The sequence below is a fragment of the Phyllostomus hastatus genome, unplaced genomic scaffold (genome assembly GCF_019186645.2).
Source record: "Phyllostomus hastatus isolate PE091 unplaced genomic scaffold, TTU_PhHast_1.1 phas_scaffold_12, whole genome shotgun sequence".
Lineage (NCBI taxonomy): Eukaryota > Metazoa > Chordata > Mammalia > Chiroptera > Phyllostomidae > Phyllostomus > Phyllostomus hastatus.
The window spans coordinates 11,552,392-11,571,180 of record NW_025334007.1 but is presented as its reverse complement, the minus strand read 5'-3'; the positions used below and the strand labels follow the sequence as shown (position 1 = coordinate 11,571,180).

Sequence of the window (18,789 nt, the reverse complement as noted above, 5' to 3'; positions counted from 1 at the left end):
ATCATGTAATCAAAATAATCTGACAAAGGAACATACATGCATTTACTTGAAACTTTATTATATAAATTTTCATTTCTTTTAAAGATTACAAAACCTGTTCTGTGACAGGAATACAAGCAATATTGTTCCAGGATTATTCATGGATACATATGAAAGAGCTTAGATTACACATTAATAGTATTATTTGAAAACTTCCCAGATTAAACTCTTAAGTAAAACAATTTAAAGTACTCAGTGATATTTAATCCTTTACAAGCATTTCATAATTACGGCAGCAGTGCCAAGCATCTGATGCGATTTAACCACCAATAAAAGGTACAATACATGTGAACTGATGATATGGTAGCTTGGACTTCTGGCATGCCTTACTAGAGAGAAACTAGTATAAAGTAAGATCATATATAATAGTAGAAAAATATTTGTGATTTTTTTCTTTTTTAAAAACGGTTTAAGTAGATGCCCACCCCATTCCCACCCATGGCTAAAAATGCAAAATAATTACATCCCGTAGGTGTATACCGGATACTTTCCCTTCTGTAGGGTAAGAGTTAAGATAAACCTAATACATGTACATAATTTTAAGAATTAAAAACTCATCACCCATAATTATTAAGGATGCTAAGAAATGGCAATACCTTGAAGCATTTTTTGATTAAGAAACAAAGCTTTAGATGAAACAATATAGAGAAACACAAACTCAAACCTTTATCCTTATGCCCTTGCTCTGTATTTAAAAGTTCTATTTTAAATACTTGTTTGAAAAACCCAGTATACAGTTCATTCAGTACTATAGTGATAATAGGAGTAAAGATTTTCACTTCCTTTAGATAATGAACTAATCTACTTAGAAGACTATTATAGCAACTCTCTTCTCACATACATTTACGTATATTGTATTCAAATGGTATGTGCTCTAAAGAGGTTTTCTTGAGGTTTGCGCTTCTGAACTTAGTCTCTAAATTTTCCTTTCCACTAATCTCTATTCAATGTCATATACTTTGCTAGTTGCATTGGGAGAAGTCATGGACATTTCAACAGCTTATCATGCACTTCAAGGTTACATGGAAAAATAATGAGGAAAGTGCCTTAAGAGGTAGGAAGTAGGCTCTTATCCCAACCCTTGGTATGCCCTGTTATGAACAGTTAATAGACTGGAATCAAAGTGGTAAATGTGAGACTAATAGTAATACAAGGCTTAAGAAAATTAAGTCAACTTCGTTACTAGAATTCTTTGAGGACACTCACATTGGAACCAGTTACAAGTCACTCGATCACACAGAATACAGCAGTGTCAAAAATACATAAAGCACACCGTAGATAACAAACTCTTCTTGGCCATCCATATTTAGGTATTATCATTCTGTAGATTCTTCACTAGAAAAAGTGGTTAAGCACGGCTCTTTAGAATACCACAGTCCCAAGAAAGCAAATGTCATTCCTTCATTAATTGGTCCCCACCAATGGTCACTTGGGGAGACCAGCAAAATGTTAAGCAATCTGGAGGTGAAAGGAGGACTATTTTCATTTACTGAAATAAAAATACTGAGTTAAGTCAACCTCTCTGTGAATTAAATAAGGCTCAAAATATACATCCAGTTTATTAGTCACATGGAGTTGGACCTTTCAGAGAGACAGAACTCTAGGACTAGATTGAAACCTCCTGGTTTAAGCACCAAGGGTCAGTCACAAAACCCATAGTATTTGATAGAGAAAACAGACCTTTTCTTCTTCCTGAAACTTTTTCAGGATTCAGGTCTGAGCCACCAGTTCGCAACCTTGGCTTTAAGGTTTTATTTCTTTAGTTTTAGAGAGAGGGAAAAGGAGGGAGAAACAGAGGGAAACATCAATGTATGGTTGCCTCTTGTGTACCCCATCCTGGGGACCTGGCCGGCAACCCAGGCCTGTGCCCTGACTGGGAATTGAACCGGCAAGCCTTTGGTTCACAGGTCGGCACTCAATCCACTGAGCCACACGAGCCAGGGAAAGAAAACAGACCTTTTCTGACCTTCACATTCCTGAGATATCTGTCCTAATGTCTTCATAAATCTTAAATGCTTGATACCATCATAAGAGAGGATTTTCTTTATAAAATACAGTAAACTGAAAAATTTTAGGACATTTATAAAGGCCAGGAAGTAGAGAATATCAAAGCCATGTTGAGATGTGTATTGCTGGCTTCCATGGTGATTAAGCATATCTGTACCAAGGCTGCCAAATCTTGAATGTTTTTCTGCTTTCATCCCAGGCTGGACCTACCTCAGCCCCTTTCCTACCCAAACTAGTCTGCCTACTTGTGAAGCCTTTGCACCCCTCACCCCCTTCAAGTCTTCCCTGGGCCGAGAGTGCAGGGCACAGCTAACAGGCCAATCCCACCTCCCATGATGTCCCCTGGCCCCAACAGCAACCACTTTTTAAAAATAGATGGGAAATAGTTGACCCAAACTGGCTCTTTGCAGCCCACTACATGTGAAATGTGGAATCTCTGCCATATACACATCCTCTCCAGACACTCGCTAAGTGACTTTTTCCAGCTGTCACCTTCGCAGCATCTCAACCCTGCCTTGTCAAAATTATTACATTTTTGAACTTTTGGGGTTGCTTATGAATAAATGAATCCATATCAAATCTGTTAAAGACAAGGGCCTATTGTACTTTGAAAGAAGACATCTCTATAAATTAGGAGTGGAGATGATTTATAGAAAAAAATTAAAAGGACAAAAAACTTACCTTAGTTTAACATCATTACTTGCAAGGGAAGATAGAAAACACATGGTAGTATAACCTGTATTTTCCAGTATGCCCACTGCAATGCTAAATGCAATCTACCATTCTGGATATTATTTTGGATTATAAACTAAGAGGAGGTTTGTGAATGTGGCCTGGTAGTTTAGTTCCTTCTTTAACATGGAAATTATCTTTAAGCCTGAACTAATAAAACCTCCTGGGAGAAGCCCTGGTAACCAGCAACACTACCTGGTGAAGGGCCTCACAACCACAACTTTAGAGGCCTGGAAGATTTGGACTTGAGTTAATGCAAAGGTTAACCCAGCACTAGCACTATAGTTAGAACACACCGTTGGCCAAGTTTGTCTGCTGTAAGTCAGAGGCGATAGCAATACCAGAATCATAGATAAGATAAATTGAGCTCGTGAATGGCTTTTTAGGCAGAAAGCCCTCAGTTTTATGAACATATAACTTGCTTTTCTCCAATAAAACTGGCAGTTGGACTAGGCAAAGAAAGCAGTATCTTTGGAAGCAATAAACTTGGCATTCATATACCAGTAGAGGAGTGCCCCAAGAAATATGTAAGTTTTGAACAACTCAGCTTCTGGTTGGGTGATAACGTGAAGGGAAGGCAGCACGGTGTTATGGGGAAAAAACTGAATGGGAAGTTAAGGATTCTAGTCTTTGCTTTGAGTCACAGGTTCTTTACCTGCAGTATGAGAAAGCTGGACTAGATAACTTGTGAGGATTTACACATTTACTTCTGGTTCTAAAAAAACTACAATAGAAAATACACCTAAGCAATTACAAAATAGCATCAGTGTTAAAAATCTGAGACTATATGCCCAGTTACATTAACATTTTAAAAGTGACAAGAATTTGGGGTGACCGTGGTTTTAAAACACTGAATAATAGAAAGAAAAAAGCTTTCTTCCCAGGCGATGGAAAGCATATGTATATCCCATATATTCAAGAATTTGAAATCTTTCTCCATCTGGATCTTCCGAAACCCCTCCTCTTATACATTTTTTAAAGAAGATAAACTTACATTTGATTTCTATGGAATAATCATTCTGTGTCACTTGGGCAAAAGGAATGTTACAGATTTTCCCTTTCTCTCTAAATGCATAGAGAAGAAATGAAGGAATAACGAGTGTGTTCCAAGACAGATAAACCACACTTCCTCGGCTTTGTACTTTCAGGGGCAAGATTTAAAGCTTCTGGAAGTTGAAAAAGGATTTCTGATGTAAATGGCTTAGTTCATGACTAAGGAAGATCTGTTTGGGCACATTCCTGATGAGGTAAGTGAAATCACTTTTTCTTTGCTCATCTGTTTTTCACATTACATATTGATGTATGCTAGGGAACTTGGCAAAGATACAGGTCATAATGGATACAGAAATTCCTTTAATCAAATAAAATTATGGAAACTACCACATTAGATGTATATAATGAGTACGATAATTTAGGCAGACTCAGTGACCATCATGAAAACTGATCGTATCTGAAGTTAAAGGAAGTGTTACATGGCTATAAATCATCAGGAGGAATTCAGACAACACTCAATGCTAGACAGTCACTTAACCTACCGTAGCTATGATTTCAGGTTAGCACAGAGATTGATCAACAATGTTTTATTCCCTAGAATAAGAAAGTTTTAATCAAATTTTATATAGAGGTCTGTGGCTTTGATTACATTCAAGTTAGTGTTTAATTTAGAGCATTGTAATGGGAAAAATTCATTATGATTTACCATTTTTTTTTAAAAAGCATACTTTTCTCACAGGTATACAAGAACAGGTATCTTATTATTCAGATGCTAAATTCTGCAATTTGATCAATTTAAACATGAAATATCCAATGGGACTTAAATGACCTGTTGCGAAATTTTCCTTTGCCAGTCTCTTCACCATGACTCTCAAAAGGCCTTTGATGTATATTGGCAAAATTCCAAATTATATGCCAATACTAAGTATGGACACTATGGAAGATTAAAAGTGTAAGAACTATTTCCTAAATTTAAGAGAAAAGAACCCTAAAGAGTTGCAAAGTATATGGACTATCTTCATAGGTGTACTCTTGATGTCATGCCACAGACATGTAACTTTCTCTACTGTTAAGAGCTTTCTAGGATAGCCTGACAGAGCACCTGACTTTAAGTAACAAACAAACGAATGAACCAGTGAAACAGACACAGGGAAAGATATGTACATTTTGGAAGCATTACATTCAACAGCTGTTCCACAATCTGGCCATTTTTAGGGCTGTCCAACAATACTGTTAATACAGGTGAACTATTTAACCAGATTTAATAGTCAACTGATTAATAATAATAGAATCCAAGTTAAACAAGGCATGTATACATTAAAGAAAGCAGTACAGAAATGTACTGTATATGAACTGTTTACAAAAACATACAAAATGTTGGATGGCACAAGGGATACAGTGCTAATATAAACGGATTGTTTAAGCTAAGTGCTTAACATAAACTGTCCATCCCTATAACTAACAAAGAATATTTAAGGAACATGAAATATTTCCTATAAAAATAATGCTATATGGTGTAAAGTACTTTATTCAGTGTATTTTTAGGTGGTATTCATATGTTCATTATTCTTCTTATTGATTCAGTGAATATATCTTCGTCATGTTTCCATCCTCACCACATCCGAAGCTCCAGGAAAATCTAACTTGCTAACAATCATGTAAAGCGAGAAGAGACGAAAGCGGGAGCAGCAGCAGGAGCAGCAGCATTATGGGTACCAGCTGGGACAGTGTGTGCTTGCAGGTGTCTCTCAGATATGTGCTACCTGTCGCCACAACTTGTGCTATCAGCTTACACTATGGTACCAAATATCTCACTGAGGTCACTTCACAGGGCTGTGGAGGTGATTTTTTTAATACCTCTCCGCTGAGCAAGAGTAGAGCGGCCTACTGGTTCCAAAACTGGTGACTGATTACGGTTTAGAGCGGAATATGTAGCTGCCATGGCACCCTGAAAATAGGAAAGGTCAAAACAAAAATGACAATGAGTAGTCACATACACAGAACATGAAATGAATATTTTTCCCCTAAATAATTTCTTTAATAGCAACTTTATGTAGATATTATTAAGCTCATGATGAAAATAACCACACTGGCCAAAACACTCTTAACTAAAATTGAAGAGGCCCATGTGGAAGGTTGAAATGATGGGTGAGAGAAGACAGGGATAGGCTCCTAACAAGCAGTCCTCACTTCTCCCAGGACTATTCAACGTTTTTTCCTTTGTAGTCTTTTAATCTGAGAGGCAGCAAAGTATGCTCTGTTTGGACTTGTAGTTTGCTTTGGGTTGTACATAAAAAAGGAAAGTATAAAGAAAATAAGAAACCCGCCACTGCTGGTGTGGCTCAGTGGATGGAGTGCCGGCTTGCAAACCAAAATGTCGCTGTTCAATTCCTAGTCAGCACACATGCTTGGGTTGCGGGGCCAGGTCCCCAGTTGCGGGGCTTGTGAGAGGCAACTGACTGATGTATCCTTGTACATCGATATTTCTCTCCCTCTCTTTCTCTCTCTAACAATGAATCAATAAAATCTTTATAAAACTTGCAAAATATATTTTAAAAAAGAAAATAGGAAATCCATAAACTTATGGATAAATTCAGAAATTTAGAAGTCATTCTTAAACTAGATTTATTATAATACTTTGGCACAGCCTGCCCCCCCCACTAAATCACCCATTGTAAGAGGTTCCCACAGGAGAACTGAATGCAGGCTGAAGGAAAGGGAAAGGGAAAGGTGCTGGTGGACATATGGAAAACAGGGTCTAAATGGGGCCGCTCACCTTGACCAGATGTGGTGCATCCTGTCTGTTCAGTTGGTATTGCGGCAGTTGGTCCCAGTGGACTATCCAAGGGTGTCTGAGCACGAGGGCAGCAGTCAATCTCTGATGAGGGTCCACGTGAAGCATCTTTGACACCAGGTCCTATAATGGGAAGAGTAGTAATAGAACAAGCTTAAACCTTTTCTTTTGATTTTTTTTAATAGCACTAGATACTGTTGAGCATTTTTTCTTACTATGACACTATTTTTTCCTGGTAGTAGGTAGATCTTTAGGATCAAAGCAATTTGGTCAATGTGACAATTTGTTTAAAAAAAAAAAAGAAAGGAAAAACCTAAGTCTCTCCTCCCTGAGGAACATTAATTTTGGTGCATTATGAAGGGTGAATTACCATATTTTATGCATCTTTTGGTTTTCCCCCCTTACATAGTCTGAGGTTTCCACATTTCTGTAGGCTTATTTCTAAGTAATTTTTAGCCACTTAACACTTTTTTGTGCTGCTGGTAATACTGAAACACAGACTTGTCCAATTATAGGAATTTAATTGGAGAGTTCTAAATGCCTCTCCCCAGATTACAGAATTCTATTTTTTTCTACTTCATAAGCAACTCATGGGCATTATAGAAAAATCAGAAATACAGAGAAGCAAAAGAATATAAAGAACACGCAGAATCCTACTCTTCCAGAGACAAAAGCTTTCTATCTATCCAAATGTTTTGCTATCCATGAAACATAGATCCATAAATTGCTATATAATAGTTTTATACTCTCCAAAATAACACAATTGTGACTTATATAAGCCATGTACCACCTGTTTCATTCAAAACATATCTACTGAGTGTCCATTAAAGGCCAGGCATTCTGCTAGGCATTGGGTATTCGACAGTGCACAAAACAGAAAGGAACTGTGACCTCAGGAAGCTTTCAACCCAGTGAATGAATTAATTACAAAGCACTAAGTTCTTTGATGGGATGAATAAATGTGAGGTACAGCTGGAGGAACACAGAGAGAGATATGACCTGAATAGGGTAGGGTGGCTTTGAAGTGACTCCTTTAGGAAAATGTGAGACCTCAAGGAGAAGCAGGAGCTGGATTAGAGAAGGGAGAAATGGCATTTCAGGGAGATGGAGCAAAGTGTATTTGAGGGAAAGCCCTCAGGTGGGAGAGAACATGTCACATCGAGGAACTGAAAGAAATGCAATATGGCTGCAAGCATATATCGTGAAGAACATAACAGCAGATAACGTGGCAGAGGTAAGAAAGGACCAGACCATGAAAGGCCCTTATAAGCCATATTAGCAGATTTGGACTTTTTCTGGAGGTAACAAATCATTTAAAGCAAAGGAGTGATGTGGTCAGGTTTATACTTCAGAGAGATTACACTCACTAGGTGTGGAGGAAAATGGATCAGAGGGGGCAAGCCTGGAGACTCCAATTTGAGACTGCTGAGAGATGACAGCTTTGGGAGGTGGGTATAAAAGATGGAGAAATATGGATGGAATTGAGATACTTAAGAGAAAGAACTGACAGTGTAGGAGACCGTTCTGCATGCCGTGGGCCCAGCTCCCACTCGGAGATGCACAGAACCCACGCCCACGGATAGGTTCTCCCGTGGGGAATCAGGCCTACAATTTAGTTAGGCTGCTTTGAGACTTGCTTTTGCTAAAACTCCCCAGTATGGAGTGTGTAACTGGTGCAACTACTTTTCCCTTTGCATTTGCAAATATCCTTCTTCTGTAATGTGATTGGCGGCATCGGCTCCTTTGTTTTCTGTAATAAGTAATCACCTAAAGCGAACCTGTGCATAGTGAATGAGGAGCATCATGTAATGTGAGGAGAAACCCAATAAAGGCTGGTCATGGCAAGGACCGTGGCTTTTCGCTCCCCTTGAGAGAAAAGCCATGCTCGCCCTTTTCCTCCACAGGACTTGGTAGTCCAGGTGAATGTCTCTCCCCCATCCACAATGTGGCAGACCCCACAAGTTGGGGTCTGCATTATGACAGAACTTGGTGGTTGATTGGATATTCGGAATTGGGGAGATGTTATTCCAAGTACTCCTCTGCTATTAGATATTTATAGTTTCTTACTTTTAGTTAACATTAACAGCTGAGAACAGGAATAACTGAACAGAATTAGAAATAAAAAGCAAAACAATTAAGGACCTCCTCTTCCAAATTCTGAATGTGGGCAAATGTACTTTAAATAAAGAAAAGGTTGCAAAACTGCCCTGAGGTACAATGCGACTCTTATAATTTTAATCAGATCTGCATGTTAACCAGTGCACTTTTGGCCAAGTCCCTTAAAACCACTTCTCCTACTGCTACTCTTCAATGGCTACTCCTCCTAAGTTTTCTCTCTAAATGGTGGTACTCCCTGAATTCCTTCCATGGCTCTCTTCTCGCTCTGCTCAGATAAGCTCATTCATGCTCACAGCTTTAGCTACTATGGATGATGACAAGTCCTAACTTCAGTATCTACCACAGACTTCACTGCTAAGATCTAAGCCGGTTGCTTAGTGGATATCCAGCTCTTAATTATACATCATGGAAGCATTTCAAATTCATAATGTCCAAATGTGCAATCATCACTCCTATCAAAACTACTTCGTTTGTATTCCACAGCTTGGTGAAGGACACTACCACTCACTCATTTGCCAGAGGTGGAAATGCAGACTGCACACTTGACATCTGCCTCTCCTTTGCTTCTTATGTTCAATACACCAGAGTTTATTCTGCTCCTAAATTTGTCTTCTGTTTGGCTCAAATCCCACTACAACTGTTCTGGTTTAGATACTCATCATTCATGACCTGAAATACTGCAAAACCTTGTGTGTAATGGCCCTAATATTGGGTCAGTGAAGACTGAATGAAATAATGTAGGTAAAAGTGTCAGCACAGTCCATGGCACATAAGTGCTCAAAATGGTAGCTATGGTCCTATTCTTGTCAAAGCCACATATGGTTCATATACTTGATGACAGTCACATGTGCAACTTGCTCTTGAGAAGACACACCATACTGACAGTCTTCTCCCCCAGTTTTGTGGGTATTCACTATATTACCTCATGCTGGTAATCACAAGTCTTAACTGGACGAATTAGCAAAAATTATTAGTAATATGGCCATTTATAAGATAGGCAGTGAAATGGATGCAATTTTTTGTGCTCTAGTTGTATATCCTCCTCACGTGTGTTTCTCTTTCAAAAAAAGCATACTGGAATTCAAATGAATAAGAACCAAATTATAGAAATTAGAGAGATAGCTTTGACTTGACAGGCAATAGCTAAGCTCTGATACTTTATTTGGTAACATTACTTGAAATGCCCCACAACCAATCATGACAAAGTCTGTGGCAAACTACATGGGTAAGAATAACTGCTCCACAGAGTGAACTTGAAACAGGAAAATCTGATCACTATAATGCTCCGTATTTTTCAATAGTTCCCCAATACCTAGAGTGAACACCAAACTCTGAGCATGACCTAGAAAGCCATAATCTGGGTTCATCAGCGACCCTCTTACATTGTACCCTGTACCAGTCATAACAAACAACCCACAGCTCCCTGGAGATGTTCTGCCCTTCCTATGCCATCATGACCACAAACAGTGTGTGCTAATCCCTCAGCCTGGGATGGACTACATCCCTCTGTTCTCCAAAGCTACCTGGAAAATCCCTTCATTGCTTTTGGAAAACTTTCCTTGAAATCTTTCTGACCAAGCATCACCTGTGAACTTCTTAAGCACAGAAAATATACCACCGTAACAGCATATGTGATACTAGTTGGCCATTTCCCAAGTAGCCTGTGAGCTCCCTGAGATCAGGAATTCTGAGTCATATCTTTTATCTCGGGAGCCTTCACTTATGAAGCACATTGTAGGTGCTCAACAGATGAACTAAAAAGGAAACAAGTACCTAAAAAATGAATTAGCTAGTTTAATAAATTTTACTGTTAAACAAGGAGAGGCTAACATTTCATTTTAAATGCAGTTATAAAACATTATCTACACAGACATTAAGCTGATTAGCTGAGGCCAAAAGTATCTATATAAATTTTGTCATACCCTATTTACTTATGCAATCACAGCAACTCAAGTTTCCACCCCTAAGAAAAATCAGCAAGCACTTTTACCAGTATGTATTTTCTTCATTTCCTCTATGTCTTTCTTACATTGAAGTGGAAAAAAGAGAATTTTCAATGAATAGAGTGAAACTAGAGTTGAGGTAGAAAGCAAGTCAGTGCCATTCAGGGGATGGCAGATCTTCCAGTGAGAAAGGCTTTTCAAATGGATTTCAAGCTGACACTGTAACTATACTACTGTTTATTGTGAAAAAGATAAAACCATTTTCTTTATAATATGGACCAAAAGTAGAACATGGTACAGTTATTCTAGGGATCAGGGGCTTTGGAATAAGCTATTTAGCGTGAAGCACCCACATGTACATGGGGTGTAATGATGGACAAGTTCACACTAAAATTCTGGGCCTTGGTTTCCTTCTGTGAAATGGGGATACTACCACCTATTTCACAGGGTTGTTAAGAGGATTAAATGGATAATTTAGGTGAAGTGCAGGAAGAAGCACAGCGTAGACATACAAATCATGTTATTTATTATGTTCCTCATGATAAATGTTATCTATACATCTAAAGCATGATAGATATCAAAGCCAAACCAATGCCTTTGGGAAAGAAAATAATTGGTCCATGTTTGAGTTAAAGTTATTTGCTAATATCACTTCAAAATACTACTTTATGAACAAGTTTCTAGCTGATATTATTTATTCTCAACAACGATTATAAAAAAATTACCTTAGCTGTATCTGAAACAGAATTCCAGTAACCACCGCTGAGTGAGAATTTTCCGCTGCCAATGCGTGCCAATATTTCCTCTGGTGTATCATCAGGGCCATTTGCAAATGGAGTGTAACTAATTTATAATAGAATTAAAATACCAATGAATAAAATTTCTTTGTTGGTTGGTAATCTTTTTATTTACTTTCAGTGTCCAAAAAGTACTCTGAATGATTCAATTAATATACTCCTTTATTTAAAGTGAAAACTGTCAACAACATGAAGTTCCATAAAGCCATCAGGTCAAGGTATGTTACGAAATATTAATTAGACTTACTATACAAAAATACAAATACTTTAAGATATGAAATATTGTAAAATAAAATATTTAAAATAGTGCATGTTTATGACATAACGAAAGTGAAAAAATGTACAGAAAAATCAACCTAAGACTTTAGGATACTAATAAATAGTACATTATAGAAAATTAGTAATGATATAGCTATAAATGTAGTGTATGTATACATGCACATGATGTATTGTTAGAAAATGAGAAACATGAAAAGAAAGATACTACAACAAAGATTATGAAATAAACCTAAATAATATAAACAAAACATTGATAAATAAATGCTTGTAACATATAGTATATGCTTACCCAGTAAGCATTGTATAGAGGAGGACACCAAGACTCCATATATCACAAGCAGCATCATAACCTTGTCGTTTCAAAACCTAGAAAATGTAAAAATTAGTATTAACACACCACTGTTTATCATATAGATTTACAGAGGTTGTGGGAATGGAATTATATCTCCTAAGTCAATGCATGTAAGAAAATGTTCTACAGAAGATGATTAACAAACAAAACAATATATTGGAAAAAATATAATAAAAAAGATAATATAGCCCTGGCTGATGTGGCTCAGTGGATTGAGTGCTAGCCTGTGAACCAAAGGGTCACTGATTCTGTCCTTTGACAGGGCACATTCCTGGGTTGTGGGCTAGGTCCCCAGTAGGGGATATGTGAGAGGCAATCACACACTGATGTTTTTCTCCCTCTCTTTCCTTCTAAATTGAATAAATAAAATCTTTAAAAAATATTTAAAAATTATTTTAAAAAGATAATCTATTAATCCTATTCTAGAACCTTCTAACAATTCATATATTCATAAATTTTGGTATTTGAGTCAACATTTATTGAATGCTTCCTTGGCACATAAAGTACTATAAAATAAATTGAAGGTAAATTTCCTATTTATTGATAAATGAATGTGTATTTTGTATGGGGTTGCAGAAATAGTCACATAAAATGAGATACTTTTAAGAATGCATATAACAGTACAAATGATGTAGTATAAAATTGTACTTTTTTTTAAAGATTGTATTTATTTATTTTTAGAGAGGGAAGGGAGGGAGAAAGAGAGAGAGAGAGAAACATCAATGTGGGGTTGCTGGGGGCCGTGGCCTGCAACCCAGGCATGTGCCCTTACTGGGAATCGAACCTGTGACACTCTGATTTGCAGCCCATGCTCAATCCACTGAGCTATCCCAGCCAGGCCAAAAAATTGTACTTTTATATATATAATTTGATTCACTCAAACATTTAATAATCACCAACTATAACCAGGCACGAACCGTGAGAAATACAAAACAACTCTGGTTTCCTTAAGAAAATCAGAATCTGGCAGGAGAAATAAATATACAGGGTAGGGGAAAAATTAGCTTTACAGTTGTTTGTATGGAAAATAATCAATGACTAATGAATAACAACATAAAAATAAACTGTTTGCATACTCATAACTGTAAACCTACTTTTGCCCCACCCTGTATATGTAGTTAACAAGGGAACATGTCAAGTCTCATAAAATTATGTCTAAAGTACTATGGATATAATGATGAGGAAGCAATTCATTGCTGATATGAGGAAAGAAGGAAAGCTAGAGGACAGCCTGTTTGTACTGTTCCTAGAAGTAAGAATTCAGGAGACAAAGGGAAGAGGTGGGGGAGGGCAGAAGCAAGACAGCAGAGCATAGGAGTAGTTAGCAACAGTTTTGCATGGCCAGATCTCCAGACAGGAGATATTAGAGAGACTACAGGGCTTTTATACACATGATGTTAAGGAATTTAGATTTTTTTTTCTGTAGGCAATCAGATGTCACTGAAGTATTTAACAGGAAAATAAAAGAAGTAGATGAGTATACCAAAAACATACCGTAACTCAAGGTATAGAGCAAATGCTGGCAAGAAGAGTGAGTGGAGACAAGGCCACCAGATAGGAAGCAATTTGTAGGAAACTAAGTGAAAGGCTCTAAGGACCTGCACTAGTAGATACTGAATATATAGGGTAAGGGGGAAAGGGTCTAAAATATTTAGAAAACAAAATGGAAAGGATTTGGTGACACAGTGGATGTAGAAAACAGATAGGGAGGATTTCAGGAAGATGTAAAAAATTGGACTTGGATGACTAAATGGAGAATAGGAGGAAAAAAATTAAAAGATCAAATCTAAGGAGAGTTTAATCATGGATACCCTGAAGATGAATTTGGAGGTAGGCTTTAAAGCAAAAAACATTCCAATGGGCCAAGGGATAACAGCTACATAGTGACTTCTAGAAGCAGATTACTTGCATGAAGTAAGAAGTACTCACAAGGAAAAATGAGATGGCTGGATTAAGTGGCACCAATGTATGTCAGAGGCTGTGGATATGTGGACAAATAAGCAAAAACTCTGTTCCTTATCAGTTCTACTATCATCAGTAGCACAGACTCATTAGTCTTATAAAAATATTTTATATCTTCCCAGGCTGTGTGGCTCAGTTGTTTGGAGCATCGTCCCATACACCAAAAGGGTACAGGTTCGATTCCTGGTCAGGACACACACCTAGGTTGTGGGTTTAATTGGGGTTCGACCCCCAGTCAAGGTACATATGGAGGCAACCAACTGGTGTTTTTCTCTCACATTGATCTCTCTCTGTCTTCTCCTTCCTCTCTCTAAAAACCAAAAGCATATCCTCAGGTGATGATTAAAATATTTTACACAACCACTGTAGAAAGCAGTATGGAGATACCTCAAAAAATTAAAAATGGATCTGCCTTTTGACCCAGTGATCCCACTTCTGGGAATACATCCAAAGGAACACACAACACTAATCTGAAAGAACACGTTCATTGCAGTGTTATTTACAATTACTAAGATATGGAAGCAGCCGAAGTGTCCATCAATAGAAAGTAGATAAAACAACTATGGGACATTTACACAATGGAATACTACTTGGCCATAAAAAAGAAGAAAAATTTTACCCTTTGTGACAGTATGGATGGACCTGGAGAACATCATGCTAAGTGAAATAAGTCAATCAGAGAAAGACAAATACCATATGATTTTACCCATATGTGGAACCTAATGAACAAATTGAACTAACAGGCAAAACAGAGACAGACTCACAGATGGAGAACAGAATGACAGCTGCAGGAAAGGTGGGAGCTGGAGGAATTGAGCAAAAAGAAAAAGGACTCATGGACATGGACAACAGTGTGGTGATTGTGGGGGATTGGGAGGTATAAGAGGACTAAATGGTAAAGGAGAAAATAAAATAATAAAACAAAAACAAAAACAAAACAAACCCTAAACAAACAAAAAAGAAAATCAATTTGCCAAATGACTAATTTTAAATAATAAAAAGTACCAAAATTACAAAAAGTTTGAAAAAATAAAGGAGGAAATTCAATTCTATAATCCAACTATTCTGACATTACCAACTATTACTGTTTCTGTGAAATATCAGTACGTGGTGAAAGCACAGACTTTGCAGCCAGATGGCCTGGGCTCAAATCTAGATCTGACCTCAAGCAAATTACATAACCTCTCTCTGTGTACCTGGTTTCCTATAAAACACTAATAAAAGTACTCACCTCATATAGTTATAATGAAAATGAATTATTGTATGTAAACCACATGTTGAGAAGATGAAATCAGTTAGCATATGTGCCTGGCATGTAAGTCCTATATCAAGGTTTACTATTATTTTTTAATATCTTATTCCTAGTTACATTTTTTTACATAGTGAAAAAAAAGGTAAGAAATCTTCAGGGCAAAGCAGTGGATTTTAGATTTACTACAACAGGGAACTGCTATTTCTTAAGAAAAGAAGCAATGTGGTCAAAGCAGTGCTTAAAGACTTCAGCAGGTTTGCAGCTCTCTTGTGGGAGGACCGCAGAATGGCAAGAGGGAGCAATGTGCACCTAGGCGGTCATCTGGGGTGAGGTGATGGGAACGGGCTAGAATAGCAGTTCTGTGAACAGAAAAACTCTGTGTTGCTTTGGAGGGATAACAGAGATAGTTACTAGTTATGTAGCTAAAGACAAGAAGAGACTATGATGTTCTAGCCTTGGAGATACAGGAAGATAGGGACAAAACCAAGAAATTAGAAGGATATTAGGGAAGGTGGAAAATAAGCTTGTTTCCATTTAATTCCATGTACTGACATGCACAATATTGTTAGTGATAATAGACAGCTATAGATGTCTCATTATGCGGAAAGATACAAGTAAGGTCAGGAAGAGGATTACAGGTAGTAGTGGACTGAGGACAGAATGAACTACAGTATTAACAGAAGAAAAGGGACGGCTATTTTAATTATTTGTTCAGTAAGTCTTCAATTAAACAACTATTAATTATTCTACATTAAATACCACAAATGAATTTTTAAATAATCTGAAATACTGCAAGAAAACTATTTCATAATTACCTCTGGTGCAACAAAATTTGCAGTGTAACAAGGTGTCATAAGAAGGCCATTTTCTGCTCTTAGCTGCTTGGCAAAACCAAAATCACAAATTCGAATAGATTCTGGATTGCCAGATTCATCCACATAAAGAATATTGCTAGGTTTCAAGTCTCTGTGAACCACCTACAAAGTAAAGAGGTACATTTACAACACATTTCCATTTTAGAAAATTCTTTATTCAAAACTTGTCAGGCAATGTACTTAATGAGATAATGAGTGCTGACCTTTAAAGTATCCCAACATTATAAAACACTGACAATGCAAGTATAAAACTCAACACGTAATTGGAGCAAAGAGAGGAGGAAGAATGAATAGTATTTACTTTCCCCCTCTTTATCCAACTGAGTAAGTGGGTAAAGGAGATGTGCAAATAGCAATAATAGCTGTCTCCAGGTTATTCATTCATTAGACAAATATTTACTGAGTGCCTATATTACATAAGGAGCTGCAGACACTGTGGTGAGCAAGACCTGTAAGATCCTTGCCTTTGCATGCTAGGAGCTTACAACATAGTGGGGAGTCAGAGAATGAACAGTTGAGAGATGGTGCACAACTAGGGATGTCAGAGAAGATCTCTAGAGGAGGTAACATCTGAGCTAAGACCTTTAGAACACAATGAACAAGCCAGAACAGTGGGGGACAGTCATTCTAAGTAGAGGGAACAACAAGTACAATGGATGTACACAACAAACTTATACTAGCAGGCTCAATGGATCAGGCATGGGATTTAGGAGCAAAAAGGAAAAAAAAATATCCAGACTTTATGTAACGCCTATTTGATGGCCATGCAACAATGTCACACACACACACACACACACACACACAGAAAGATATCATTCCTTTAGAGTATTGTATTATTTTTCTCCTTTAATCACCTACTTGAATACTTCTTTTATCATTAGCCTCTCTGACACTCCTTATTAGACTTATGTGTTTCTTCCATCATCAAATTCTGAGTCTATATTCTGATCAGTCACCTCAGTTTTAGTTCCTAACATCCTGAACATGACTTCTCCAGACCATTTTAATAACTTATTACTGCGGAAACACTGAGAAAAGAACATAGAAGACTTAGATAACTGCAAAGTCATAAACACCGAGTTGACTAATTTCTGGGTATAGTACTAGGTGACTCTTGACCTGCTAGAAGTCAAGAAGCTCTAGAATTAAATCAAAATAGTCCACTTGCTAACTTCTAGGGGCAAAGACAAACAAAATAAGAATAAGTATTGAAAATAAACTCCTTAAGAAGTAATCTATTTTTTCTTGCTTCTCATTCCTCTCGATCTCTGCTGTTTTCCTTTCCTCTCTCCCTCCCTCCCTGCATTTTCTCCTTTTGCCCTTGTTCCCTCTCAGATTTCCCCTCTTTTATAGACATGACTTTTTTTTTTTTTTTTACTATTTACTAATAACTTGCAGGATGAGGAGAGCATCCGCCAGCCAGAACTTCCTTTTATAAGTGAATACAACCCATGGTTCTGTGTTTCTGTTTCTAAAGTTTAAATGGGCTAATTTCTCAAGAGTACAGAGTGGCCTAGCAAAACGATGCTATGTCTTCCAGTTCAGAAGATCTCACCCCTTTTTTTCTTGGAAGCATACGAATTTAACACAAACAAACTAGGGTTTCAAAGTAGCTCTTCAGGCATAACGGCAGACATCTACGTAGAGGAAGAATAGTAGGATAATTGAGCTAATAGTAGTTATTTTCCATTATGTGCATAGAGTAATTCCTCCATCTTTGTAATTTTAGCTCAAACATGAATAAAAGATAAGAAAAAGGGTGTTTGTGTGTGCGCATACATGTACATATACTTATATATATGTATTTATAATATTTATATATATATAAAATGTTAAAAAGACTTACCCCTTGTGCATGAAGATATTCAACAGTTTTGGTTATAGTAAACAGGACAGCGCTGGCTTCTCGTTCAGAGAAAAATTTCTGTCTAAGGATTTTATCCAGCAATTCACCCCCTTTCATAAGTTCTGTCACTACATATACATACTTTCCATCATCATATACCTATACAATTCAACACAAAAATAGGAAAAAATTATTTGAAGCTTTACATGTGTTCAGAACAAACTTTTGCATATTGAAGAGAAATTAAAAGTTACTTTATACTCAAGGAAAATTTTACTTATCACAACCAATGGAGGATATAAATCTTGCAGTTTTAAACACATAAGAATATTAAAAAAGGAATCGATGAGATTGAATGTCAGAAAAATGACCTGTAATTTCTTCCTGTGAAACTATGGGCATTGTATACAAAGAGGCACTAAACTCTTGCAGTTAAGGTTTGTTCCTCTTGATCTTTCTATCTTCTGGTGAGGGTAGGGACTAATACAAAGACATACTCCTGTGATTTTCCTGGAACTTCTGCAATTCCAGAAATTCCATATTTATATACATAGTATAGTGAATTATTCTGGTTTTGGTTAAACTGAAAGTCAGGTTGTGGCAAGAATTAAGTAGGAAGATTAAGTAGCAAAGAGAAATTCCATCCAATCATCCAGAAGCACACCAGTTTACTCCTACTGTAGAAAGAGATCACTGTAATTTTGGATTTATATTCCAGGCAATCCTGAACTGAAATAACCCCTTTATTAAATTTCAGTCCCTTCTATTCCTTCTTTACCAGAGTTACTGCACACCTTTAT

General features: G+C 37.1%; 1 protein-coding gene across 6 annotated transcripts in view; it reads right to left on the bottom strand.

Annotated features, from left to right (window-relative positions):
* Positions 1-37: 37 nt before the first annotated feature.
* RPS6KA3 (ribosomal protein S6 kinase A3) overlaps positions 38-18,789 on the bottom strand; it is a 110,106-nt gene continuing 91,354 nt past the window's right edge. For all 6 annotated transcript variants that reach the window (XM_045855823.1, XM_045855822.1, XM_045855824.1 and 3 more), the window contains 6 exons: positions 17,990-18,148; positions 16,084-16,245; positions 11,992-12,068; positions 11,352-11,469; positions 6,548-6,688; positions 38-5,719 (listed from right to left, as the gene is read on the bottom strand). In XM_045855823.1, coding sequence (XP_045711779.1) covers positions 5,597-5,719; positions 6,548-6,688; positions 11,352-11,469; positions 11,992-12,068; positions 16,084-16,245; positions 17,990-18,148 — 780 coding nt within the window. In that variant the 3' untranslated portion in view covers positions 38-5,596. The remainder of the gene's footprint in view (positions 5,720-6,547; positions 6,689-11,351; positions 11,470-11,991; positions 12,069-16,083; positions 16,246-17,989; positions 18,149-18,789) is intronic.